The 27,974-nt window shown below is 41.2% G+C and overlaps 1 protein-coding gene across 2 annotated transcripts; it reads left to right on the plus strand.

Moving 5' to 3' along the window:
• ANKDD1B (ankyrin repeat and death domain containing 1B) lies at positions 1 to 27,842 on the plus strand. 2 transcript variants are annotated; one of them, XM_056324904.1, is made up of 15 exons: positions 1 to 170; positions 3,705 to 3,808; positions 5,856 to 5,954; positions 10,451 to 10,549; positions 10,638 to 10,742; positions 11,321 to 11,419; positions 13,852 to 13,950; positions 15,780 to 15,878; positions 16,794 to 16,892; positions 18,415 to 18,513; positions 19,554 to 19,652; positions 22,381 to 22,476; positions 26,028 to 26,226; positions 26,912 to 27,043; positions 27,366 to 27,842. In XM_056324904.1, exons 1-15 carry the CDS (start codon positions 83 to 85, stop codon positions 27,422 to 27,424), a joined length of 1,575 nt encoding a protein of 524 aa, XP_056180879.1. In that variant the 5' UTR covers positions 1 to 82; the 3' UTR covers positions 27,425 to 27,842. The 2 variants fall into 2 exon arrangements, with proteins under 2 accessions (XP_056180879.1, XP_056180880.1); XM_056324905.1 differs by lacking the exon at positions 3,705 to 3,808 and having other exon boundaries at positions 20 to 170.
• Positions 27,843 to 27,974: the final 132 nt, after the last annotated feature.

Genomic DNA, 27,974 nt, shown 5'->3' on the forward strand with positions numbered 1-27,974 from the left:
AGGGCCAGCGCGGGGCACCTCCCTCCTGGCCCCGGCGGGGGCCCCTTCCCTTGGGTGAGGAGGAAGAGGAGCCAGGGCAGCGATGAAGGGGCTGAGCCACCTGCTCCGCGCCCGGGAGGATGCTGCGCGGGGAGCTGCAGCGGCCAGCCACGAAGCCAGCCACGACAGCCGTGAGTGCAGGGGGGTCAGAGGCGAGAGCCCAGCGGGCTGCTGGCGGCCTTGGGCCCCTTGCTGCGGGTGGCGTGCCAGGCCCTGTCGGGGCTGCCTGGATGGTGGGGCGCATGTAAACCCCCTTTTTGCCTCAACCAAAGACCAAAATGAATGGTGTGAGGAGAAAAGGAGGAGGTTTAAGCATGAGCCGCTTTATGTGTAGCGGAAGACATCGTCAAAGATGTGGATGTGGGGTTGGGAGGTGGGGTTTGGCATGTCTGTCTTCCAGGGCACAGGTCCTGCAGGCTGCCCAGCGCCCTGCTCTAACTTCACCCCTGAAGCCGTCCCAGGGGCTTCGCTGGCATCCCACGTCCCTGGGGCTAAGAGCCTTCCAACAGCTTCACAACCGATGCGGGCTCCCCCCAGTCTCGGGGGGGCACCCAGAAATCGGCAGACCTGCTGGCCTGCTGGTGCTCAGCAGCGTGACTGCCAGTGAAGCGATCTCCAACTTTCATCCCACAAACTGGTCTGTGAAAGAGCAGCCTGCTCTGGCATGGGCTGCAATTAGTGGGAGCGGGTTGTTTGTGGAAACTGAGCGATGACTGTTAAACCCTGCCACGGCCCTGTCCTGTGATTGCAGCGTGACAGCCAGGAGCCATTCCCCTGGGCCCCGCTTCCAGGCTGGCAAAGAGGGCAGATAAACTAATAAGATAACACGGTGGGACTCAATAGGTAGTTTTTCCCATTCTTTGAATTGGAAAATTGTTATCTTAGAAAAACATTCTTATGACTTAACAAAATACCTACTTCTCCCTAGTCATTGTATTTCCAGTAACAAACAAGAAGTGTAGGGAAAACACTGAAAATGTTACCAAACCTTTAAATACATGATTTGATTTTTAGAAACAATAGAGTAGAAACAAAAAAAATTGTTGTCATTTGAATCTGAATATTTTTATTATTTCTGTATTTTATCTCCTTGTAACTCTTCATTCAATTCAAATTCCTGGTATTTTTCCATGTGTTTTTTGAGGCAATAACAGATTCCATCTTGGGGATGCCACGACAGGAAATTAGAAATAAGGATGGGAGGGAGGTGGAAAGATTTCCGTCGGCTATGAGTACTGAAACCTCTGGTACACTTCCTTACTTCTTTGGAAGTCACTGTTACTTGTGGTTTCACTGAAAGGCAGACTGAGGGCACTAAAATAAGGTGTAAATATGAGGAAAGAAAAATTGAAGGTACCTCAAAGCTTGAGTTTCTGTTGAGGAAGACTTTCTGTTTTCAGGTCAACAAAGTGGTTTACTTTGCATCCTTTTACTTCCTTGCCCTTCCAAAAGAAAGAGAAATGTTGAAATGTTCAATACACTACAGACAGGGCTCTCTACAAAGGAAATAAGTGATAAAATTACTACTTCTAGTTAGCTCAAAAGAAAAATTGAATATAACTATTTTATAATTATATAGTTATGATACAGCCTGCAGATCAATAAGCCAGACATTTTGTATGAAACCAAAGAAAATAACCCCCCAAAAAAACCTGACAGCAACGAATTTGTAATCATTTGCTGCTGTTACGTGAAAGTAGAGTGACTGCTAATAATGCCAGGAGTGCCAGATCCTGGACACCCCAGCTTGGATAGAAAGCTTCCATAAATCTGTAGTCTGACAGCTCTATATCCTGTAATGTCATGTATGAAAAAAACATTTTGCAAGAGCAGTGAAAGGTTGTGCAGCAAGTCAGTCCCTCAGTATATCTGGATTGCCGCTGTTCTTAACTCCTGAATTAAGAGGTGTTAAGAGAGAGAGATTTGTAAGGAACATCATGCCCAGAGTAACAGATGTTTTTTTAACAGCATACAGCCAATTCATGACTTCTGGGCAGGAGAGAAAAGAGCATGTATTTATTGTCAGAACTACAACAAAACTGTCCTTGCCGATGCAGATGCAGTAAAGAAACATCATTTTCTCTTGTTCCTTGAATGCAGTGCAAATAAATTTTTGGGATTGGTCCTGAATGTCCTGAGATGCAACAGCATTTATCTTTGCATCCTCGGGTAGGATGCATGTGTGAGTGTTCATCAGCAGTCAGTAGGAATGAATGTGGCCTAATTGCAGCTGACCGGTGCCCTATGTTTTGTTACCACGCTTGCCACACGTTTGCCTTGAGCAAGATATCCTGCAGCCATGGGTTTACCGTGTTTGAAATCAAAGTAGCGGGAAGAGCTCTGCTAGATACTTCCTTAGGGTGTGGACTATGAAAACTATGAGTGAGGCATTTATTCTGGAAAGATCCCTGTTCGCAACAGATTTAGCTGTCAGCCACACTCCTTGTCACAGATGTATTTTTATTTGCAACTGCTTTGGTTTTGGTTTTGGGGGTTTTTTGGCTGTGCCCCCATGTTGTAAAACAAGCAAATCGTATCGTGTCATTTTCAGATAATTGTGGGAGGATGCTTCTGTAGTTTGAGGTGCTTGGATAATATCATAGCAAAACTAGAAACTGCTTTGCAAGTGTTCAGTTCCATTTCTATCTTAATTTGTACAGTACAACTGTGATTACTCCCACTGAGATTGTAATAATGGGTAATATGTAAAATGCGATTAAGTGAATCCCATACTGATTTTTCTTAGTATGCTCTGCAGCCATACTGCTTCAGGCTGTATTCTCATTATGTGTTAATGAACTTAAATGTAATGCAATAGGATCAACTTGCATGACAGGCCTCTAAGGAGCAGATGCTTGCTGCAGTTTCTTGTTCAGCACAGAGAATGCTGTCCGCTTTGGTGATATCATTGGACAAGTGGCTTTTCAGGCCAAAATATTCTAGACAGAAGATACCTAAGTGATTAATTTTTGAAGTATGATAGGCTAGGAAATTAAAATATCTAATAATATTTTTGCAACTGATTTAACTGTTACACTAATTTCTTTAAGTGATTAATTAAATGTTATGGTAGAGAAATAACTCTGACCTCTAAGTTAGCTAAAACACCAGACACTGGGATTTTACTTTTGAAAATTACTGCGTACAGCAGCTACTTCAGTTCACCAAACAGATGCTAATTACTGGGTTGAGATATTTAAGGAAGGTCCCAAATTAATGGTCATACCATTTGGTTACTGCTATACATTTTTATGTTTTTTGGTAGTGTGTTCTGTTTTAAAACAGAGCAACTTTTCAAAGAATAGGAAATAAAGACTGCAGTTTGTACCATTCACTGCTATGCCTATAAAATACTTTGGGACCCATTTAGATAGTGAAATTTTCATAAATGAACCCTTGTTCATGTGAGCATTGCAAGTAGGGGTATTCCCCGCTGTGAAAAGTCTGCCTCCATTTGCGCTTAAAAGTTGAAACTAGAAATGTCAGCCAATGTCTCTAGTGGAGAAAAATGTAATCCTGTAACAGTTCTATGATGAGAAGGAATTGATTCTCATAACATGTGAATTCAGGACAAATAACAGAAAGTAAGAACAGTATCGTCATCCTTTAAGTTGGTTATGGCTATTTTTTTAGTAATACAATTTTTTCATCACATTTTTCCACAGTATTGCCAGATGAGAGAGAATTTCAATATGCTGCTAAAATGAACAATTTGGAAACCATGGAAAAGCTGTTTAAAAAGAACGTTAATATAAATGCTGTAGATTCTGTGAGTATGAAGCATCTGACAGATCATTGATCTGAAATGGGACTCCTCGGGGGCTTGCATGGTGGAATCCCAGTATGTTAGCCCCGTCAGCTGCAAGGTGGTGAGGCTGTGGGGAGTCCCTTCTAGGACATGATTAAGAAACATTTCACACATCCAGTATGGACTGTGGGATTTGTGCAACATAACTTGCAGGTCTTGGTCTTTGCATTTAGCCACTAGTCTGTCCATCATATTGGGAACTAAGGACTACTGAATTGTCCCTGCTCTAATATTTGCTCTGTGATCTTGGGTGACTAATTTCTTAAGTTCCCCATCTTTCCGTATAGGAGGACTTAACCTCACAGTCACTTTGAGAATGAATTTACACTGCTAGCATTACAGATTTAAAGGGTGAAGTGTTACCATTCGGTTTGTGTGGAACCACAGGAGCTTTCTACCACATCTTCTGGCACCAGGCTGAGATCGGAGTTCAGGTTTACCCTTGATAGATCAAAATGCATCTTAAGCTGACATCAAATCTAGGCCTAAAATCTGAGGATGTGTAATACACAGTAACAAAATACAGTGCTGTGTTCCACGTGAAGGTTGCTTCAACAGCAATGGAGCGGTTGTGGTGTTAATCTAGGTATTGTGGAGAGCAGTTTGCCTTCAGTGGCTACATATGAATCATCTACCCATGAACATCTGATGTTACTTAATCATGGTTCTAAAAAAAACCTTGCTTCCCATGCTTACATCTGGCTTTTTCCCCACCGTGGACTTGAGATAGTACAGGTATATTCCTTGGTTTGTTTTTGAAAAAGATAGGGAGACAAAAATTTCTTTTGAGTAAATTTCTCTTGAACAATGAGAGTGTTGTCATCTGACTTAAGAATAATTCTTGCTTCCTTATTATTTCCAGAATTCAGGAAATTAAACTAAATACTTTTCCAGTCCAGCAGTTTGAATTTTTACTGTCATACTTAGATCAGACATATAGTATAATAGTATAAGGAATTTACTAGCATAGATACATGTGTTGTGCATTGATTAATCCTTCTAGTGGGGATGTAGCTTATACTGGCAAAACCATTCTTTTGTTCATATTGATCATCCCTACCTTTGTACTCCCAAGCCAAATAAGCCAGGCTGCCAAAGGTAAGTTTTGTTGGTAGAACTATTTCTGTGCAAGAGGCTTTTTCTGGCATAAATGCACGTCATAAATCCCACCTTTTCATGCTTCTAACACATATAGCAGTAAATTTAAACTTAGACATGAGCAAGTCAGCTGATGTGCATAGAAGCATAAGAGAACAAGTCCAAACTGACTTTTAAAGTTAATTGGTTAAATCACTTACGTATTTTTGTATGGAACCTCTCAGTGAATTATGTTAAAACCAGTTATGTTCACCTTAACTGGAAGTAAAACTCTCTCCACTAAAGTTCAATTCAATTTAACCAATCCCTTTTAAATTCACACCATTAATTACTTTAATGAAAAATTAATCAAGTGTTCCTGGTAAGTGTTGAGCCTATTCACCTGTGTAAAATTACTCACTGCAAGGTGGAAGCTTTCATTTACATAGTAAATGACTCAGTCTGGGAAGGTGACTAATACTGCGTGAGGGAGGAATCTTGTAGTGCATTATAGAGATACAGTCAAAAGCAAATCTAACTGCTTAAGTCTAATCCTCAGCTTTGCAAATCAAAGCATATAATAAAATAATAAACATGGATGCTTCTTGAACTGCATGCATTTCCTCTAGACAGACAGTATATGATTACTTAATCCCATTTTGACTTTTCAGTGAGTTTCAGTGAAGGGATGATGCTACGCAGAGTGACGAAATCATTCTGGTTCTTTAAGAAATCTTTAAGATCAATGTTTAAATCTTATTGAAGGAGCAAAAATGCAGATAAGAACAAGCATGGCTGTTGAAGGAAAAATATGCAATCGTATATATTTTAACAAATACAATTGTTAATAAAGAATTCAGAAATCCTGATCACCTGCAGAAGGAAAAGAATTGCATTATGGACCTGACAGCCAAAGCTTTGCTTATTTCAGCTGAAGCGCACTGCATTCCATTTTGCTGTTGCCAGAAGTCATACATCAGCAGTGGATTTTCTTCTCTGTCACAAAGCTAGACTTGATATGGCAGATCAGGTAAGCTGGTTTACATGTTTTGATTCACACAGTATAGGAACACCTTAGGGGAAAAGTAAAAAAAGATATTTGCCTTATGCTCCCAGTTTTGCAAAGTTAAGTGCTTGCTGTAAATGCTTCGGTTTGTCTTAAGACTGCACACATTTATATGAAAAAAGCATTGTTAAAAGAAAAATGCTTTGCCCAGAGCTCTGGCTACATTGAATACTTGAGTGAGCACAAGGGTGGTTGAAGCCACTTGTGCAAATAAGCTGTCTGTGGTAGCTGTGTATTAATCATTGGCCACTTCATATGAAAGCAATTGGTGAAAGTAAAAATGAACCCTCCTGTTCTTTCCTTCCATTTTTATGTGTGTAGCGTAATGCAAAACTGTCAGCTACTTTGCAGCCTCCAAGATATTAAGAGTTTAGCAGTGTGTGACTGATTTGACTGGGTCAGATGGTGATCCACAGTGCAAAATTTGATTTAGATATTAAAACCATATGCATGGTATGTTATTAATAAACAGGATATTCAAACTAGGAGGTTTCCAGTGACCTGAGTAATGAAAATAGATGAATCATTTACCTTTTTCCCCTTTGTTTGCTTCTTTCTCCTTAACCACCATATGTGGCAGTATTTAAATTAAGACACACAAATTCCAGGTTGTGAGGGGTGGAGAGAGAAAGTTTCCTTGTTTTCATATTGTGTTGGAATGAAAATACGATGAGAGAGATCTGCCAGTTCCAATTACCAGCAGTTCCTGTATTTGGGCATGTTCTTGCAGTGTAGGTAACTATCTCCTCGTTAGTGCTGCTTGAGTTGCTCTGAAATGTTCTCCCAATCTGCCCTGTCAATGAATACCTCACGTGCCACTTTGAAAAAATATGGCTGTCTTTCTGGACCCTACCAGCTCCTAAGCAAGTCTTACACTGCTATAAGCAACATTTCCCTTTTGTCTGACAAGCTCAAAGATGTTGCCTGCATGAAGTACTCTAAAATGATTAGTCTATGATATAAATGCTAATAAGCTAATTCTGCAAGAAGTGGAGAGTGTTCTTTAAGTAGTATTGCCGTCTATAACAACAGTAAGAAATGGATCTCTGGATATCTTACAGAGTATCACTGGGTATAGTGTTAATATATTTATTCTGTAACTATAGTAAATTATTCTTTATAACAAATTATTTTTCAATGGCTATCGTCCAGATTTATTGAGGCAATAAGGTGACTAAAACATTTTGTGGGTCCTTTAATTACCCTAATAGGGTAATTAAATAAATACTTGATGGAAGAGAATAAAAATGATGCAGCCAGACTTTTCTCAATGGTGTCCAGTCACAGGGAAAGAGGCAACGGGCACATATTGAAGTACGGGAAGGTTCACTTAAACATAAGAAAAAACTTTTTTACTCTGAGGGTGATAAAGCACTGTTGCTTATTATCAGTATTAGCAATGATACACAATTACATTACTGCAAATAAATCTTATACTACTAAGCTGAAATTCTGTCACCTGTCCTGCATTTCATATCCAGGCACAAATTTACCCCTTCTTATCTGCCCTGCTATCCCAACTTTATCAGACGTGGACCTGACAGGAAGACCAGCAGGAGACTATATCAGGGGAGCTTGTGTCTGCAGGTCACCTCCACCAGTGTCAGCAGGAGTCCACAATGGCAAGATTGTGGACATCACAAGATCCTTCCCTTTTTTGCTTTTCATATGATTTTATACCTTATTTGTCCCTCCCCTCTTTTTTTCCCCCCTCAAACTCACCTTTTTGCTACCTTTGTGCCTCTTTTTTGCCTCCCAGACTCCTTCTTGTCAAACAGCCCCCCCACAGAATCACACAGAGTGGCTGAGGTGGGAACCTCTGGAGATGACCTAATCTAGCCTTCTGCTCAGAGTGTGGTCATGACAAGCAGATTGCTCAGAGCTATGTCCGGTGGTGTTCTGATTATCTCCAAGGATGCAGACTTCATAACCTCTCTGGGCAATCTATTCCAGTGCTTTATCACCCTCAGAGTAAAAAAGTTTTTTCTTATGTTTAAGTGAACCTTCCCGTACTTCAATATGTGCCCGTTGCCTCTTTCCCTGTGACTGGACACCATTGAGAAAAGTCTGGCTGCATCATTTTTATTCTCTTCCATCAAGTATTTATAAACAATTACAAGATCCACCTCAACCTTCTTTGCCTAAACACTCGAAGGTCTCTTGGGCTCTCCTCACATGTCTCTTAATCATCTTTGTGTCCCTTTACTGGACTATGTGCAGTATGTCCCTGTCTGTTCTCTACTGGGAAGCCCAGAACTGGGCATGGTACTGCAGGTGGACTCACCAGTGAGCAGGGGGAAGGATCACCTCCCTTGATCAGGTGGCAGTGCTCTTCCTAATGCAGCCCAGGATACCAATTTCCTTGTGTGCTCAAGGGCACATTGCTGTGAGACATGTCCAATTTAGTGTCCGCCTGAAGTCCCAGGTCTGTCTCTGCCAAGCTGTTTTCCAGGCAGTTGGCCCCCAGGCAGTACTGATGCCTGGGGTTGTGCCTTCCCTAGTACTTCACATTTCCCTTTGTTGAATTCCTTGAGGTCCTTGCTAGCCCATTTCTACAGCCTGTAGAGGTCCCTCTGGATGGCAGCACACCAATGTGGTCCATGAGCCACTTCTCCCAATTTAATATAATCTGTAAATTTGATGGGGCACTCTGCCCCATCATTCAGGTCATTAATGAAGATGTTAAACAGTACTGGACCCGAGATCAATGCCCAGCATGCATTGCTAGCGACTGGTCTCCAGCTGGACAGCTGCCTTTCAGTACACCTTGGCATATCCATTTGTTTACGCCTGTACTTTGACAGTTTGTCTACAAGAATGTCATAGGGGGTAGTGTCAAAACTGTTAGGAAAGTTGAGATCAGCATTCACTTCTGTCCCCTCATCTACCAGGCTAGTCTTCTCCTTGTATAAGGCTATCAAGTCTAGTTACTTTTTCTCCTGGGTCATAGTTGGGAAGGTTTTTCAGAGCAGACTTTTGAGCCACAGTCACAAATTTTGCCCAGATTCAGCTTTATTCTTGTAGCCTGTGCATCAGACGCATGTTCTGTATCGCTCCACACTGTTTTCCAGCGCTATTTCTCCTTGCTGTGCCCAGTTTGGGCAATTTCTGCCTCAGTACAGGAAAGACATTGATAAGCTGCTGTGAGTCTGGTGCAGAGCCCCTAGGATGGTTAGGACTGCGGCACATGGTGTATGAGGAGGTGCTGAGAGGGATGGATCTGCTCAGTCTTGAGAGGAGAATGGTAAGGGGCAGAACTTATGGCTGTCCACAGCTGCATAAGGGGAGAACGTAGAACAGGCAGAGACAGCTTCTTGTCAGAGGTGCACAGTGATAGGACAAGAGGCAACGGACACAAATTGCAGCACAGGAAGTCCCAATTAGGTACAATGAGAAAAAAAAATCATTGTCAGAGTGGATAAATACTGGAACAGATTTTCCAGAGAGTCTGTGGACTCTCGATCTTTAGGCTGTTCAAAAGTTGAAAGGAGAAGGTCCTGAGCAACCGGATCTAGTGGGACAGGCTTTGAGCAGGAGGCTGTAGAAGTGTGACCTCCAAAAGCCTCTTCCACCCTGAACGTTGTGTTATTCAGTGAAAAGTTAGGGAGAAGTAATCCTGAAGTGCCTGTCACAGCAAGCATCCTGCTATCCAAAGTGTTATACCAACATGCATAAAACCTCCACTAGAGATGGGAGTCAACCTATTTATTCCTCATTTACACAGGAGAAACTGGGGAAGGGTTAAGGAAGTGCCTTGATCCCCCTTGCTTCCTTTAGGTTCCTTTGACTCATCACTTAGGCCAGATGCTTTTTACACAGCACTTAGCACAATGAGCCATGATTTAGGATGGTGCACCTGGACAAAGTACACACAAATTGAGGAAGAGGTATGGAGAAGCTAGAGACATCTGTGGCCATGACAGAAGACACTGGCTGGAAGTTCTTTATCTCTATTCCATTTGGCTATAAGAACTTAACAACAGTGTTCTTTTTTCCTATAAGAAGAACTTTTTACAGAATTTGACAGAAGAAAAGAGAACCTTAAAAGGAAGACTAACTGGAAAATTATGGTGACTCATGGAAAGACAGTCATTACAAATCGTCACCTGAAATTTCATCCACCACACCCAGCACTTAACTATCTATGTAGTTTCTGGAGAGGGGGAATGACTTTCGGGTAGTATTTAATCATCCCATCTTAAAACAGGATCAGTCCTTCTCTGGAGATTCCAGGCCTTCTGCCAAGAAGAGGGGCAGCCTGAACGTCTAGCTAGGTCTTGATGCATGACATTTAGCTTAATTTAAGTGAGATCCCACTCACACTGCCAGGTGTTAATACTGATTTTCTAAGAGCCTGCAGAGCAGAACCCACTCATACACTGAATTAATCAAAGAAATTTAAAGAAGTTTGGCATGAGGTATTTTGGTGATAATTTCTGCCTTTATCACTTTATTTGAAGCATGGCCTGACAGTGATTCATCTAGCAGCTTGGACTGGAAATCTAGATATAATGCGAAAATTAATTAAAGCGGGTGCTGATCAAAAGGCTAAGAATGAGGTTTGTTGACAAATTTTTACCAACTCTAAACATATTTATAATGGAAAAAATCAAACATATTCTTAGAGGGTTGCTTATGTTTTTTCAGGAAGGAATGAACGTACTGCACTTCGCAGCTCAGAACAACAGTGTTAAAATAGTTGATTATTTTCTGCAGGATCTTCACCTGAATGACTTGAACAAGCCTGATGGGGTACAGTATGCTTCTGTTTACTTCTTTGGTGTAATGAGGCATCTGTTGTGGGCAAAACAATCTTGACTTGGGGAAATTAAATGAATTATAATTTATTGCCAGTTACACAAAATTTCAATACTGATTCGGTATGGAGAAACATGTAAGACAAGAAGTCAGACAAGCACTTAGGGAAAACACCTTTCCTCCCTCTTCGCCTGTCTCAGTTGAACTCCAGACACATCTTCCCTGCTCCCGTTGCCTTTGCTGCACATGATGCTCAGTCCCACTGGGGAGGTGACGGCAGGCAGAGGCGGCTGAGGTCAGTCCACAGTGGTTACCATTTCTGAACAGTTTGCAAATATATTCTTCAGCATACGCAAGACATATAATCTGTTTCCTTACCCTACTTGAATAATGCATCCTTTTTTTATATTCTTACTATTATTGTGTATATCTACTTTTTTGTTAATCTACTTAGATATATGATAGATAAATTTTTATGCAGAATACACATATGCATGCCATATACCTAGTAACTGGAAGCAAAGTATTTTTACTTTCAAAAACACTGTGTTCCTTTCATGATTGTTTTCTAGAAAGGTAAAAAGCCATTTCTTCTGGCAGCTGAAAAAGGCCATGTTGACATGATAAACAATTTGATTACTCTGAAGCTGTTTACACCTGAAAAAGATAAGGTAAATGTTTCTATTTCTTAGAAGTGCAACTGAAAATGTGTTTATGAAAGATTACTTTGTTTCACTGTAGTTACTACACAACCAAGTACTGTGAATAAACTGTACAGATGTCACAGTGCTTGTAGTGATAAATACTGGACCAACAAATATACAAGGATAATGATTTTGCAGTAATCAAGGGGAGACAGTGGGATATCTGGTCTTCTTGCTAGGAGGCTTTTCCATACGTATTCGTAGTTCACATAAAGCAAGACTACATATGCTGTCTGCTGGGAGAAGTGGGGAAGTCTTGTGATTAAGGTGTCAGTCTCTGTACTGGGAGATTGTATTTCCCAGTTTTTCACCCTGCTCAGCTGTGTATGTGTGTGTCACTGCTAAGTCCCGCATGAGTAATTTTTCAGGGTGTTTAAATACTTCAGGATACAAATAAACACCTAGGGGGATTTTTCAGAAGTGCTTTAACACTTCAATCTGATTGACTGACTGTGCTTTTGACACCGCATTTTAAGGTATCTAAATAGCTTTCAAAGTCTGCCCTTAAATTTCCTTACTCCTTACTTGACTGTATGTGGAGTGAGCAAGTTGGTATTTCTCTGAACCTGTGAGGCACTGCAAGGATAAATATATTAAAAACTGTGAAATGGTCAGACACTGCATTTATAGAAACATGTAAGCACGCACCCAGGAAGTGACTCTGTTTTCTTGGTATTCTGGTAATAGTTTAAAAGTTGCAGTGCAACTGAGAGCTCTGCTGTGCTAAACAGTTTATCAGCAGAAGTTAAAAGACAGTGTTGTCCCAGACATCTAGCACTCTGAAGCTATGATATCTAACAGCAGTCTAACAGCAACAATGGGAGGCAAATGCTGTGATCATACAGAGTAAGCAGGTAAGAAGCCAGGACAGAAACTCATCTGCTGGATCACTAAAAGCAACCACAGCATATCCGTCATTTCTAAAAGGGATTTGAATTTTCACCCATTTGCCCAGCACACATCACCCCAGTGCTGTGAATGAAAAGCTCTTTTGGACTCCCATTTCTCTGAGGTTTAGGATTCTTCTCCTAATTTACAGCTTCTGTTTGTTTTTAGCCTGTTTTGTACTGTTTCTTGTGCCAGCATTATCTTTTAGCTCAAAACCCACTGCTCTTCCTGAACCTGCTCTTTGTTTTTATTTGCTTGCTGGTGTGTTGTTGGTTTTTTTATTGGGTTTTTTTTCCCCTTAATTAGCTAGTGAGAAATTGTGCAGATGGTGAAAGAGATTGGGAATTGCCATGTTGGCATGATGTACTGAGGCCTGAGCAATAGGCCTTGAGCCAAAGTTGACCTCTAGATGAACCCACCACCTGAACATTATATGTAGTTAGTATCCAATCATAGCGAAATATGCATGGTCATTAGTGAAATATGTATGATCCTTAGCGAAAGATGTAACTTAGATAAAATATAATCATTAGCAAAGATATAGTGCATCCTTCCTTGCTCAGAGGCAAGTGGTCAAGGATATGAAACCAGATATATGGTCTTGTTTGGAAACCAGCGGTTAAAATCAAGTAGATAAAGGAAACTCCCTTGGTTCCTCCCTGAGCCCTGGCCAGGCTTTGGTGGGATCTAAGAGGAAAGTGAAACCAGATGTTTCCACATTTGAAATTATGTGAGCTTGTTTATTCATCAACATAAAAGCTGGACCTTCTTATGACTTCGGAGACCTCACCTACGAGTGGATGCACTGCACAGGACCTCCCAATTGCTAGGAAAGGTTCTCCAAATCCTCACTGTAACTGGGGCTCCCAAGTGAGTGTGGGTCTGCGTGATGGTAAAGTATCAGGGCAATTGGTGATGTATCTTTCTTAACCACTATAGTCTGTCATGTGCAGTAGCCATTAGGTGCATTACTGTGGCTTGATTTATTCTTGCTATATTATTTAACTTAACTGTTATATTGCTTTAAACTTAAGTAAAGGTCAACTCGCTTCTTTAACTAGGTGTCTGTGTCCTTTGTGCTGACCCCATCTATTGGCAAAACGTGGCATCAAAGCTACTACAAATTTCTATATACTTACTATGTTTTGACCATTAATCTTTAGGTGATCCTGGGGGCTTGGTGTAGTCCCCTTCCCTGTAGAAGCACGCAAAGTTTTCTTCTGATTCATTCTTTAGGAGTTAGAATTTTTGATCTTTTCACTGGTCATACACTGCAGTTTTCAGCATATAAAACAACCAACTAGACCAGCAATGTCATGTCTGAATACATGTGAAAAAGACCTCTTTTGGATTAAACTTAACCTTGGAACATGCTGTGTGGATCTGCCTCCTTCTCCTTGTATGCAGAAGAGAGATGTATGTGAAAGACCAAAGGCTTTGTGTTGGTTTTACTTGATGTTTTGACTTTATTCTGGGTTTTAAAGTAACTTATTTGACATTTTGATTTCAAGGAGGGGAACACAGCACTGCATCTAGCAGCCAAGAATGGTCACAGTGAAGTTGTAGAAATCCTGCTTAAACAGTGGGAGGAAATAAATGACATAAATCAGGTAAGGACACAGAAATTACTGAAAGTGGTAAAGTTAGCGATTGTAAAAATCAACTCCCCCAAAAACATTTTAAAGGAATAAACATTGCATTGAGTAAACTTAACTAGTTCTGCTTTTCTATGTGCCTTCATATATATGCTTTTCTATGTACCTTTGCATCCTGTTTCGTTGTCCCTTCTCCAGCAAATGCAGGTCCATTAACTCCTTCAATGTCCCTTCATCTGTCCTCTGCTCCTCACACAACAGCCTCCTCTCCATCTCATATGCCCTTAGTAACTACTGGTAGAAGGAAATAGAGGATGACCTAACCTCCACCTTGCTTCCTGTCCTCCATTTGTGGCCATGTGATCCCATTCTTTTTACCATCTCTGGTGCTTTTCAAGATATCCACTGAGCCAGTTCAGCATGCATACCCAGCACATACCACTGCAGGCACCTCAGCAAAGAGGTCTCGGATTTGTATCCTGTTCATCTGATCTCAATTGACTGCCCAGAACTGGCTGCAGACATGCCTACCCACATTTTCTTTCCTGGGTGAGCTTAGCCGGCATATTCATGAACTGCATATTAGCTGTGGAGGTTGTATCCCTGAGATGATGCACTCATGAGCTTAATTTTCAGGCTTAAAGTAGGGGTGGAGGAAGGAGATACACTCTAACCGCTCAACTCAGCATTCCTGATTTGCAAAGGGTCCTTGAGCCTTCTGCTTCTTCTGTGGGGAGCTGGAACGAGCCAGGCAAGTTAATTCACTTCGTTGCCCCCTGTGGGAACCTGCCATGTGGTTGATGGACTGTCCTGCTGGCCCAGTGGGCGAAATGAGTGAAGGACATCTGCTCCTACCCAAGTCACTCCTCTTCCTTAATCAGGTTCTGATTAAGATCCTGATCCTTAATAAGAGAGATTTTATGCAATTTATTTCCAGCTATGCAAGCTTTGAGGCACACAAGCTTCTTTGAAATGTGAGGACCTTGTGTTTCCAATCTTTGTCCAACAATGTTGCTTCTGCACACAAAGTTTGTACTGCTTGTGCCTCTGCCTTGCCGTGACCCATGGTGTGACCTTCCTGTCCAGCTGAAGATGTTCTGATCTGTGGATAAATGCGTTTCTCTTTCCCCAGCATAAGCAAAGTACTAAGATATGTGAAGTTTACCAGGAAAATGGTGGCTGGAGTTTAAGCAAACAAAAATCAGGATTTACTGATGCTTCTGTGAATGCTGAAACACTAATTTTCAGTAAACCTTTTTGTATTTTAGGAGTTCAGAAGCAGAGATTAGGTCATTGTGCAGCTGATGTAACTTTAAAGACTTGCTGTGGAGACATGGAAAATTTTTTCAGGGGGAGGAGATTTGAAATAAATATGCAACATGATTATTTCTGCTAAAAGTGCTCCTTATAACTAGCACTAGAATTGGGAATTTGTCAGAAATGCATGACATTGGACTGACAGCAATTAGTACTTATGGTATGTGCAAACATGCTAGCCATGTTGCCTGGTGTTGAATGGCAGCAATTGCTACCCACTCTTTGTTTCTGTGCTGGTTGCTAGCAATCTTCTTTGAAAAGAGCATGATTACTATTTATGAAATAGTTATCTGTATTGTAAACTGTACTGTACATCTGTCCATATAAATGTTATCTGTCACTTAGGTGTTGGTGAATTGCTATTTCTTTTAAGTGTTAATTTAGGAGCATTCCTGTTGTGCTCTCTTGAGACTGTCTCCCCTTTTCTGTTGAGCTGGATGAGTCTGATCAAGCTAATCTGTTTTGTGTCACAGCCTTATAGTCACATGGCTTAAATTGGAACAGACATTTTCTCTCTGTTGGTCTAGAACGGAGAAACTCCATTTTACTTGTCTGTTGAAGGAGGTCATGAAAAATGTGTTGAACTCTTACTGGAAGCAGGGAGTGACATCAATGTTTTAACTCAAGTATGTACACATTAACCCTCCAGCACACAGGTATTGGGACATCTTGGGCTGTAGGAAGGACCTTATCTTCTCTTTTCTGTGTGTACTAACAGTGTATTTGCTCTGCTTATTTTCATGAAATGGTAAATATATATAACTATAATAATAGTTAATAAAATAGAACTGGGAATATAGAAATTTCTAACAGAATAAAACCGATTTGGAAGAAATATAGCATAGATTTATTTGACAGAGTACTGCGGTGGAGCTGTTTTATTTACTGTATGTCCAGTATGTAGTAAAACATACAACTAAGAAACTTAACCAACTAGAGTAACTGAAAATCCTCCTTTCTGGCAGTGTATATGACTGAACTGATGACAAACCTGTTCTCCACATCTGGACTGCAGTCTGGCTCACATCTGTTGAATGGCCTTGGCTTGCCTGCTGCAATAAGTTTATGATTCCAGCAGACCGAGAGCTTGTTTGTTTTAGCAGAATTATTGAGTGAAAATATTCTATTGATTTACTTCTAAAAGTTTGTTAATGCGACTGTACTTGCTTGTTAAAGTTCAAACTGAACTAAAAGTCTAGAAGACATGTTGGCATTGTCGTTGTCCATGGTGCAGGATAGCTGACAATGCTGATTTATCTTTTTCTTCAGACTGACTGAGAAGGACTGTAGAATATTGGTGGTTTTAGCATGTTTGTTGTGATGTGGTAAAAATAGGAAGTTCCTTTAGTGTTTACAAAATCACATCATGCTAACTGCTGGTCCACCTCAATTTATATCATTTTATCAAAGGGTATTTTTTGGAGGGGAGGGCTAATAACACAAGTTTAAATGAAAGATTACCCTGTATTGATAGCTCCCTTTAGTACTGTTTTCCCAGCAACAAAAATGTAAGTTTTTGCTGTCTATACCCTTTCTTTCAGAACAATAGTAGTGCTTTGCAGATTGCAGTTCAGAACGGACATCTATCCTTGGTTACTTTTCTTATTGATAAGAACATTGACCTGATTCCTAAACCCGAGGTGAGTGTGTATCAGTAGAACTGTCCTGATGTGGATTCAGTCTGTCCTGTCTTTTATGGCCTTCCTTGGGAACTGAGACAGCTGAAGAGATTGTCTAGTTCCTTAAATGTTTTTACTATACACATTATTATGTGGTTTATGGATGTTGGTTAGCAAGATGTATGGACCAACAGAGACAAGGTCCTGTGGCACAAACCCAGTGAGTGCCTGGGCAGACTGGTGCAGTGCAGTGTGAAGGTGGCCAGGCTAAGCCAAGGACCAGGTGACAGGAGAAGTTGAGCATTACCCTGCTTGAACTAAGCAATAATGCAGGCCTCCCTGTGTGCCATGGGAAAAGAGTTAACATTTGTAGCTGATTTTGAATAAGGTAATCAAAAGGTAAATAAACACTTCAGTGCTTTTACCCTGTGCATTCAAAGCATATGCCTTCAAAGTCTGCATGCCACCATTCTTTGGGGTTTAAAAAGAAAGAGGTATTCCTAACTTTCAAATATTGTCTCAATTTAGCTATTACAGTTTTTGTTATGTCTGAGATTTTCTGTGAATAGGAAGTTATGCTCCACTTCTACAGTACAGGATGAAAACAGAAAGTGGGCTTTGTGATGTGCGCCATGATCACTGGCCTGTTGTGTAATGTTACCAGTGAAGAACAATTTTTTATGTGCTTGAAATGATCAAGCTGTTGTGTTGCTTGTTCTCATTGGCTTTCTGTAACAGAAGCCACTCACAAAGTTGTAACTTACATTTTGGAAACATTTCCAGTACAGCATTGCATAAGAGCTTGCTTTATTTTTCTGTAGCCCTGAAAAAATGGCTGTGGTTTATAAAGACACTAATGAACTGGTGTCAGGCACCTGGGAATGACACTGGTATGGAATTATTCTTTAGCTGTATTTAACAAGAAACTGATGACTCACAGGTTCAACATACAAAGCGATCTTGCCAATCTAATGGTTGGATCGTGATGGGGGTTGGATCTGTGCCCCAGTTATTTTAACAAACAATCACTCATATAAAAAACCATCATTTCTTTCTAGCTGTAATTTGTTTTTTGTAAATATGACAGCAAGTCAATTTAGTATGAAGAATATTTCCAGCAATAATATGTGACAAGATATTATTCCTGGAAAGTAGATTTGGACATCTTTTACCCAATACAGAATTAATCTGTCTCCAGCCTATTCAACTAAGGGCAAAGCCAATTTTCTGAGGGAACAGAAACATTACCCTAAGCTCTCTATTGTTGGCCAAGGGAAGGCAGCACATCCCAGCTATGATACGTGCCCCGCGCACTCAGCATTCTCAGGTTTCTCGGCTGTATTTGTTTACCTGCTGCTGTAGGTGTTGCAGGAGCAGGCTACCATCTCTGGCATAACTCCGCACCTCAGGGTGTGTCTTCTGCAGTCTTGAACCTCTGCTAGAGCTTATCACCTTTGCAAGGGCAGTTTTAACAAGAACCTTTCTTGTTCAAATGAACCAATACCGTACCCAAGTATAATCGTTTATTGTTTTCCCTCAACAGCAGAAGAATTCCCCTCTCCATTTAGCAGTCATCAATAATCATCTACCAGCAGTAAAAAGCCTCTTGGATGCCAGTCATGATATAAACTCCTTAAATCATGTAAGAAAGACTGGGAATTAGCATAACTGGTAAAGAGGAGATTATGCGGATTTTGCTTGAAATGTTCTTTTTTTTCCTTCTGAGCTCAGGGTACAAGAAAATAGGAAGGAAGAAGCAGTTCCCTCCTTATATTTTTGCATGTGTGCGTATGTATTATGGTACTTGCTGTGCTAGTATTGTTTGAGCAAGATAACAAATTCCATAAATGGCAACATATCTTATTTGCTGCTGCATGCACCCTTAGATGACTGGAAGTTCTTATTCTAATATTCTGTAGAAGGATAAATAAATCAATAGGTGCAGCTGTGTAGAGATCACACAACTCTCATTTCAGACCCAAAGATGAGACTTGAAGCTGAATGTTGCTTTAGTTGTACTGCTTGTTAATGGTTTGGGTTTGTTTCATGCTTCCCCCACCACCTTTTTGTGTGTGAGTGTGTGTGTATGCGCACGCACGCGTGTTAATGTTCACTGAGACCATCATGGAGCAAGTACACTCCCGCTACATATTATCACTTTGTGGCAGTGCTGGCTAAGAAACCCTGTTGTGGACATGGCACAAGGTACTGCTGAAAAAATGACAGATATCCAGTTATCTTTGCATGAATTTCTGCAGGGAAAATGTTACTCAAGAGGTTAGTATGGGTGGGGACTGGCAGTCACATGGAGCACTCTGTCTGAAACACCTTGCTTTAAGAGGGAAAGAGAGACGTCATTAGGTTACAGTACACTAGAGGGGTATGAGAGCAACTTTTCCCTGAGCCAGCTGGTTTTCCAGCTCCTGCCTGGTTTTCCTGTGGAAAACATCCCACATGCTCTCTTGTTTGCCTGAAACAGAACTGGCAGGTAGGCCACTCAAAAGTTAGCTGATTTAATTCTGTTCAGTGTTCTTTTGCCAATACCATCTTGTGAATATTCTCCAGATTCAGATTGTAAACATTCTGCTTCCAAGAGAGAGTTTGGCATACTGTATTTATTTGTTGTCACTAATTCCAGAGGGAGGATGGCTTTCTGTATTTATTTGGTGTCATTAATTCCAGAGGCAGGAAACCCCTCTACATCTGGCAGCTGATCTTGGCAATGTGGAGCTGGTGGAAGTGCTGCTGAAGGCAGGCTGCGATCTCAAGTCTGTGGATAAGGTAGATTGACTTCCTCACACCTGCAAGTATTATGTGATTTTATTTTTTGTTTTATAACCTTCTTCCCAGAGAAGCAGGAAGCACTTGTTGCCAGGTAAAGCTGTTAGTTGTTACAAAGGAAATCTCCTTTTAACATTGCCACATCTGCAGCCTGCAGAGATCTGAAATGGTTTTAGTGAAGAGCCGTAAAAATTCCAGGCTCCGTTGTTTGCAGGGTAAACCCTGCTGCCAGAGACCTCTAATGGAAAAAAAGGACTAGGCTCACAGAGTGGAAAACAGCCTGTGGCTGTTGTAACTGTGCACCCGCAGCCAGGTTCACTGCCAGGAGAGGCGCGGGTACTGCCAGATTCACTAATTGCAGTGATGGTGAGTTTGTCCTTTAGTACTTTGGGCCATCTGGAAATGATGGTCCTGTGTCCCTGAGAAGCTGTCCCAGATCCGTTTAGGTAGGTGCTTAGATCCTGTTGCTGATGTTCAGCCTGGAAGGACTAAGGCAAAAATGGCAATGGCTGGAAGAACTACTAAAGCAAAGAGTCTCTGGGGAAGTGCTTTTGAAAGGACAGCATACCAAATCCAGTTTGCGCAAATGTTCCTAAATTACTGCAAGGCTGAGCTTCCCCGTTTTACGCTGTTACCACTATACTGATTTTCTGTATGATTGAATGGACAGATCTGACGTTTATCATAAGCAAAATCTAGGTCTTTACTAATTCTGAAAAGTTACTTTTATGTACAAAATTGTCCCAATGAGAACTAAAGCTTTATGGACTAGGATCATCTTTTTTTCCCTAGCCTGGTGTGAGGCTCGGGACTCTGAGTGTGTGTGACACAGTGTATGTGTTTTGGGAGGCTGAGGTAAGATGCTACATTGCAGTTAAACCTTCCCCTTCAGAGTCATGCTTACAGCGGCTGGAGAGCTGCAGTCTCATATGGGTTAACACGGACTGAAAACTTGTTCTCCTTAGACAGTGCCTTAGCCATTGGAAAATTGTCTCTACTTATTTGTATTCCAAGGGCAGGCACAGAAATTTATTTCTTATTGCCTGTTTTGACCTTAAGCACCTGCAAGTCTTTGGGCTGGGTAGTGCCCTGGTATTACAGTAGTGTTGACAGAGTCCTGGGCACATTATGAGAATATGGCTCTGAGCCAGCCCACGTTCTGTCACTTTTCTGCAATGGTTTTATTTCTTGGAGTAGTTTTTCCCTTGCCCGTTTGCTGGATGACCCCTGAGGCCACGCTACTGCTGGGAACATTTGCAAGTACAGACCTCTTTGAACTGAGTTGGTGCCAAGATGCAAAAAATGTTCCCATCCTTACTGAACAGCAGGCAGGAGAAAGGAGAGCCTGCTGCAATTGCTGAGTTTTCCTGGCATCTGTGCTCTGGCAATAAGAGCCTCCTCAGTCTCCAGAGCATGTCCTAAATCTGCACGAGTTGCAAGCTGTTATAGCTCAGGGATTGGTCTCTCAGGAGATCTTCCTTCCTCCAATCCGCAGAAACAATTGTCATCAGTTGTGATTGATAGTGCACAGAGTGCTCCCTGTGTGCAAGACTGCCGTGCTACATGTGCACGCAAGAATCCAGCAGTGTTTGCACTAGCACAGGAGGCTGGCAACACCTCCTTTTCCCACTCCCTCCATCTCCCTGTGAAATGCAGAACATCTTTCCAGATGTTGGACCCAATAAGCTCTTGTGGTCTCTGGACTCTTCACATACAAAGTAGGTCTACGCTATAAAGCTTCTTTGAAATGTAAATTCCTTGGCTTCCAATGTGATGCTTTTCTAAAGCAGGCTAGAATGATCTTGAGCAGAGCCAGGAGCTAGAGCTCCAATGGTATATCTTAGGGAACTTCAAAATAGCTGGAGAGTTGAAATGCCTTGTATTTTAATTACTGAACTTTCTGATTAAGAGAGTGGCTTCTTTTAGGTCTAATTTTCTAGAACGCCTAGCTTGATATCCCTGAATATTTAAATCTGAGGTGATTCCACTCAGTACAAATCTGCTGAAAATAGACAATTGCAGAAAAAACCCTGCAGAGCCAAAGAGGTGCCCATGCATCGAAGTGCTGATAGCAGAGACAGGTTCAGATAGACTGAGCAGTCTTCTGCAGCTGGAATTAAAGCAATGGTTTTTAATTCCTTTGACTGCCTGTACTACCTGGCAAACATCAACTTCAGTTGCGCTCACTTCAGTTGTCATGAGAAACTCAGTCCCACACTCTCCTTTCATTCTGTGAGACAGCTTCTCTTACCGTCCATAACAAGATGCAGTTTTGCCCTTAAAAGTTGTCCCTTTCCAGCTTTGCCTGCCTACCCATCTGAAATGCCAGTTTAACAATAACACGCCAATGGACTGTATTTGTGGTAGTTTTCAGCCTGTTTGAAACAGGGGCTTGCACGAACTTGGAAGCCGTTACTGGAGAGGGCAAGCTAGTATGGAGTAGAGAGCAGCCCGAGTGCTGGAGGTTTCTGAAAGCAATTGTACCTCACCAGAAATTCTTTAGCGGGGAGTTCAGTGCAGGGGGAAAAATGACCGCCTCTGGGCTGGGGGGATACAGCTCGTACAAAGCATAGAACTTTGTAGCTACCTTGAAGCCATAAATCCACAGTAATAAATTTTCTTGGAAATAAGGGATAGGGCTCTGTGAATGAAACTCCTGCTTTTTTTTATGATATACATATCATCATACATATGAGATAATGTTCTGATTCACTCTCTCTGCTTTCAGAATGGAAAAACTGCACTAGCTGTAGCATCAAGGAGCAATCATGCCCTTATTGTAGATATGATCATTAAAGCAGAAAGGTACTATGCCATGAAACAGGTAAGATACATCTTTCATTACAATGAGGAGAACTATAAGGGAAAAGCCAATTCTGATCTTGAAATGCCTTTTGCCTGAGGTGGTTTATTTTGGCAGGTTGCGAGACTGGCTTTGAGAAATTGGGGTTAGAACTGGGAACAGCAAGGTCTCTACCCCATAAAAGTTTTATTTCTGACTAGCTGTTAAGCTGTCAGTAGATCTTACCAGTTTCCTGCATCATGCTCTACACACAGAAATAAAGGGGTGGGGAGAGTTTCTAACCCAAATTAAAACTGTGCCATCAGCATCAGGTCTCAGATGACCTGAATCCACACCTGTGTACTCTGGTACAGCAAAATATGTGGAGGAGCACAGGTGTCCATCACTCCTTGACTAGCAAGCGCTTAGCTGCTTTGGCAGGAGCTCCCTCCTCTGTTCTATGTGTGTTAATTATAAAATACAATCAATGAAACGGGAAAGAATCAGGCAACAAGTGTGAAGGACATGGCCTAGATTGACCTCAGATTGTCTGAATTTCTAACCATTTTCCCCTAGTTATTTAAACATAGGCTGCTTAGTGATGGCCCTCCCTAAAGGGCTGAGAGGCAGATGTATTAAAGTGTAGGTGACAATTATTTTGGCCTGTGTTAATTATCCTGAATCACTTATGAATCTGTACATGCTTTATAGGCAGTAAGTGTCTGAGCAAGAAAAGCTGAGCTTAGTACCTCTTAAATTCAAAGGAATATTTGGAGCTGGGCTGCTGGTGAGGCCGTGCCCAGAGACGCCTTGAAACTCAGACCAAGCCCAAATGGGTCTTGAAAATTCAGGACATCTCATGTCACGAGGGACATTCAGAATTCTAAGAAAGTTTATTTATTCCACCAATGACAGTTGTAGTAGAAAGCCACAAAGCACCTGCTGTACCTACACACTTGAAGAAAGGGAGGTATTTCATAGGATGGTGAAGATTAATTTTAAGGCATATTAATGCTCCATAAATCAGTCCTGTATTAGCTTGCTCAGTTTTTCTTGTTTGGAGCCATAGGTTTATGTGGGCTCCCTGAGAATTGATTAAATTTGCTGGGTTTTGACACAATACAGTGTAAAATCTCCACACTCTCAAATAAACGGCAGGTTGGTCCTAGTGAGGCAGTAAAAGACATCTCTTATAGCATCCACCAAAAAAACTGCAAGAAGGAAGATGCTGATACAATTTATTTATGTAGAGCAAGTACTTCTGTGAGCACCAGAGCTAGCAAACCGGGGCAAAAGGAATTCACTTGACTGTCAGCTCTTGTGTCTCCTTGCTGAGCTGCCACACAGACCTGTGAGGTCATTCTCATGCCTGCTTCCTGCTAGGGAGTGTTTAACAGGTTAGCCAAGCGCCTCCGGGGGCGGTGCAAGCGTACTCGTCCTGCCCGAGAGCAGACACATAAATTAGCTGGTTTTACTGCCCCACTCCAGCCCTGCGTGTCCAAATACATGAAGCTTAATGTTAGAGGGAATTGTGCTGGTAAATCACATATCTACATTAATTATAATGAAAAACACCTCTACGAACTCCTTGCGTTGTGCATGTTTGATCTGCATCAGTTCAACTCGAGTTGTCAGGTATGTTATTGATTCTTTTGGCTTAAAGGAGAATCAGAAGTGAAGTCATGTGTTGCCAGAGAAGACATGACAAGTTAGACAGCAGCAGTGAGCCCATAATGCTCCTAACCTCTTGGCATTGTTTACTGAATTGCCTGAGGAGAAGAAAAGGTGTTTAAGTAGATAGTTTTTTTGCAAGAGTTCCACAGATGCTGGGAAATGGAAATATAAGTGTTTACATTCCATTACCTAAAGCTAAGAGCACAGTCTTTAGGAGCAGCTTAGATCTTACAGTTATGGAATATGATGCTCAGATGGTGTTACCATATATGAAATTACAGCATTTTTTAACCATTTTTGTAAGAACTCAATTGTAAGAACTGTCATTTTGTTACATTGAGCTGACTTTTCATCTGTGACAAGGCTTTAGTTACAAAAAGGAAATGTCATGTTGCTGTGAGGAAGTGTATGATACCAATGTGTGAGTGCCTTGTTCTCTCTGTTTGCCCTTTTTTCTATTTACTGCTTCCACCCAACCCTTCCCTATCATTGCCCAGGCTCCAGGCTGTTTTTGACTGGATTTGAGGGCTGCTGTTACTGTTCCACCCAGCCATTGCCTAGACACACAATTAGCAGCAAAGAGAAGCTGTGCTGCTGCAAAGGGAGGAGAAATAAGTCTGGGGTTTTTTGTTTGCTTGTGGTTTTTGTTTTCGTTTTTGGAGGAGGTGAGGGGTTTTAACCTCAGAAGAGAAACACTGAACTGGGGAGATTCTGAAGCTGTCCTGTAGAATGTCCTAAACCTAAACCTTGCATGTGTCAGGAAGCATGAAATAAAGTCTGCACCACAAAAATGGAATCAAACATAAATGACAATGCTTAGTTACCGAACTAAGATCTTTTTTTTTCTTGCACAACTCTCATAAAGTTAGGAAATAACCCTGTTGTATTTTTCTGAATTTAATCTGGAATGAAGTATTTTATATTTTGTACTTTTAAAAAATGTGGCATGCTGCCATTTCCTTTTTTGCTTAGTATCTGCTTTGTAATCCTGCATCAACTTCCTGAAGACATTTTTCACTTTGGAGACTGATTTGAAACAGGACTAGCAAGTAAACAAAATTAAATATAAAAGTAGTTTGAGCTTACCTACATTACGATTGAGGTTTTTTCCTGGGCACTGCTTAGCTAGGGGTGAAATCACTGATAGGCATGGCTTTTGCAGAGGTGCTCAAACAAGAAGCAACCCCATCACTCCTGTTCCAGGTGAGCCATGCACATGGTAGCAACATCACTTCTAATCTGTAGGGTAAAATGCTTGCAGTTTTGGTTTCTATCTGATTTTGCTTATGCAGGCAATAAGACTAGATCCAGGTTCAACACACGTGCTTATTGGTGCTTAGACACTTTGCTGAACTGGGTTCCACATACTAAACCCTATGGCTCATGCTGCCATCAAATGACCTGGTAGCACCCGCTTCAGCCAAGTGGAGCTGACGGAGCAGAGGTGGTGACAGCTTGAGCAAGTGCCATGCCAATTGTGCCTAGACTCTTCTCAGAGAGATGTTAGGACTTTGAGGAGCAAAAGGAAAGCGTTAAGAGCTGTGGCTGAATCCCAGCCATGTTCAAAATGTGACATATAAAGTAGACAGAGCCCAGGAGCACTGCAGTGGTGGCGTAGTACTTGCAGTTACTTGCTGCTGTATATCATGTGCCAAAGAAAGTGGTTTATTTTGCATTTAACTTAGTAAGGTATAGCAATAGACACAGGAAGGCTTTGTTTCTGTTCTGTTATTCAGACTCTAATAGCATCATCCAGACTGAGTTCAAAAGAGTTCTACTAGCCAAACATGGTTCCTTTACCTGCACTGAGCAAACCACCTGTCAGTAGCTACATATGACTGTACAGGACAGTGTTGACGGCTCACTAAGCAAAGGTTCCCAGCTTTGTTACAAAATTTATCATCTGCTTTCTTCTTTAGGAACATCTAGCTTGTAGTGATGATGGGTCAGACTTTAGCTTGTCCTTCAAGCAAGATCATAGTGCACAGACCAAACAAATCCGTTCCTCCCTTTGGAATCTAGCATACAACCAGTTAAAACCCCAGGAATGGAAAAAACTAGCCCAGTTCTGGAAGTTCACAGATGAACAAATTAAAGCCATTGAAGAACAATGGACAGGTAACAATATCTGAATGGCTAGACATAGTATTTGAACTATAAAAACCACAAGGCAGAGTTGCTTTTTAAACTAATGTGAGTATCACAGATACATGCTGGCCATACTGCTCTTATTCACATTATGAAAAAGAGCAATGAATGGATACAAACTTTGTCCCTGGTTCCTGGGAAGTGGTCCTGTAGAAGTAGAGGCCACTTCTGTTCTCCCTCTTGGCCTAGAGTAACCTTCATCTTTGGAAATCAAAAACAAGAGCAGTAAGCAGCACGGAGGGTCTTGTGGGTCATGCTGCAAGTGAGGACCTGGGGAACCGTGTGACTCAGGAAGACCTTGTTCATGCTTTGTCTTCACAGCTGCCATTAAACAGCAGTTGCTGGTTTCAGACATCTCAAGTGCTGAGAAAGCAATCATTTTATAGCATGCATTGTACTTGTTTACTACTGCTCCATGGTATATTTCCACAGGTTGAGAAAAAATGAAAGGAAAAAATTAATTTTAAGATGTATTAGCTTTTTTTCTCCCTTTACAGTAGCCTGAGGATAAAATTAGTATTTTTTTTTTAACCTTTATAAGGAAATAAGAGTATAAAGTAGGTTTTAAAACATCTTGAAACTCTCAGAAGGGTAGAAGCACAAAATACGCTGTTTCCAGCATGTGGAACAGACAAATGCTTTGTGTATTGCATAGGGAAAAAAAGTTATAAGGAACACGGAAACAGAATGTTGCTCATCTGGTTACATGGTATATCGCTGGCTCATCAGAATCCTGTCAAGCATATCTACGAAGAGCTGGTGGAAGCAGGATTTCCGCCTTTAGCTGGTAAGTTGTTGTAGAGCAGTTTATCTTCTGCAAGATTGCAGTGTGGTGCTGAGGTCCCTGCTGGTGCTGGGAAGGTGCAACTGTGGCAGAGCTGGAAGACACTTTCTTTCTGGGACTCTGCCCTTGCTGGGGGGTGAGGTTGCTTGAGGAAGAGCATTTAAGGGAGACTTGAGATAAAGGACAATAAAAAACGTGCAAGCTTTGCTTCCCTCCTTTGTCCTTTAAACATAGCTAAAATGTGGCTGGCCATTCTCCATTAGAATAGTCTGACCTTGTAAAAAGCAAAGTACATCAAGCACGTACTTTTCCTTTTACTTTACAGAGAAGATCAGAGCTGCAAGTAGCACTGACATGGTCTCCAGAAAATGTGCAATTTCATGAGTTCATAAATAAAACATGGCATATATGATGGAATTACCTGCCAAACAGAAACTGATTTTCAAATACAAATAACATCTTCCCTGGAAAAAAACACCTGTTTTGAAACTGTATGATTTTTTTCAAGCCAGAAGAACTTGCACCCTTGAAACACTGGTTAGTTCGTTCTCGTCTGTTTGCTATACAATATTTTAAATAATTTAAAAGTGAATGGCTGGCTGGTAATTTATGACAATACCGCTAAGCTAGACCCATTCCCCTACAATTTCTACATCTGGCTTAACACCGATACACTGATTCTATATTGGAACTGCAAATTAAGGTATTTTGTGTTTGACATGAAATGTAAATGAGATGTTTTCTACCTGAAAGTAAACTTAATTTACTAAATGAAAATTATAAATAAACACTTCCAAAAATAGGTTGGCACCTGGCCTCATTTGGGATTCAGGTTTTTATAAAGTCTTGCTAGGATTATAGTGTTCCTGTCTGAACAGGTCCTTTCTCTTGTTTAATCAGTGTTAGGATTAGGACAAGTCTTTTTCTTCAGCAT

The sequence above is a fragment of the Falco biarmicus genome, chromosome Z, assembly GCF_023638135.1.
Source record: "Falco biarmicus isolate bFalBia1 chromosome Z, bFalBia1.pri, whole genome shotgun sequence".
NCBI classification, from domain to species: Eukaryota; Metazoa; Chordata; class Aves; order Falconiformes; family Falconidae; genus Falco; species Falco biarmicus.

Coding starts and splice junctions, on each gene's coding strand:
- ANKDD1B (XM_056324904.1), top strand. CDS start 83: ATGAAGGGGCTGAGCCACCTGCTCCGCGCCCGGGAGGATGCTGCGCGG. Junction 5,955..10,450: donor GACTTGATATGGCAGATCAG/GTAAGCTGGTTT, acceptor CTTTATTTGAAG/CATGGCCTGACAGTGATTCA. Junction 13,951..15,779: donor AAATAAATGACATAAATCAG/GTAAGGACACAG, acceptor CTGTTGGTCTAG/AACGGAGAAACTCCATTTTA.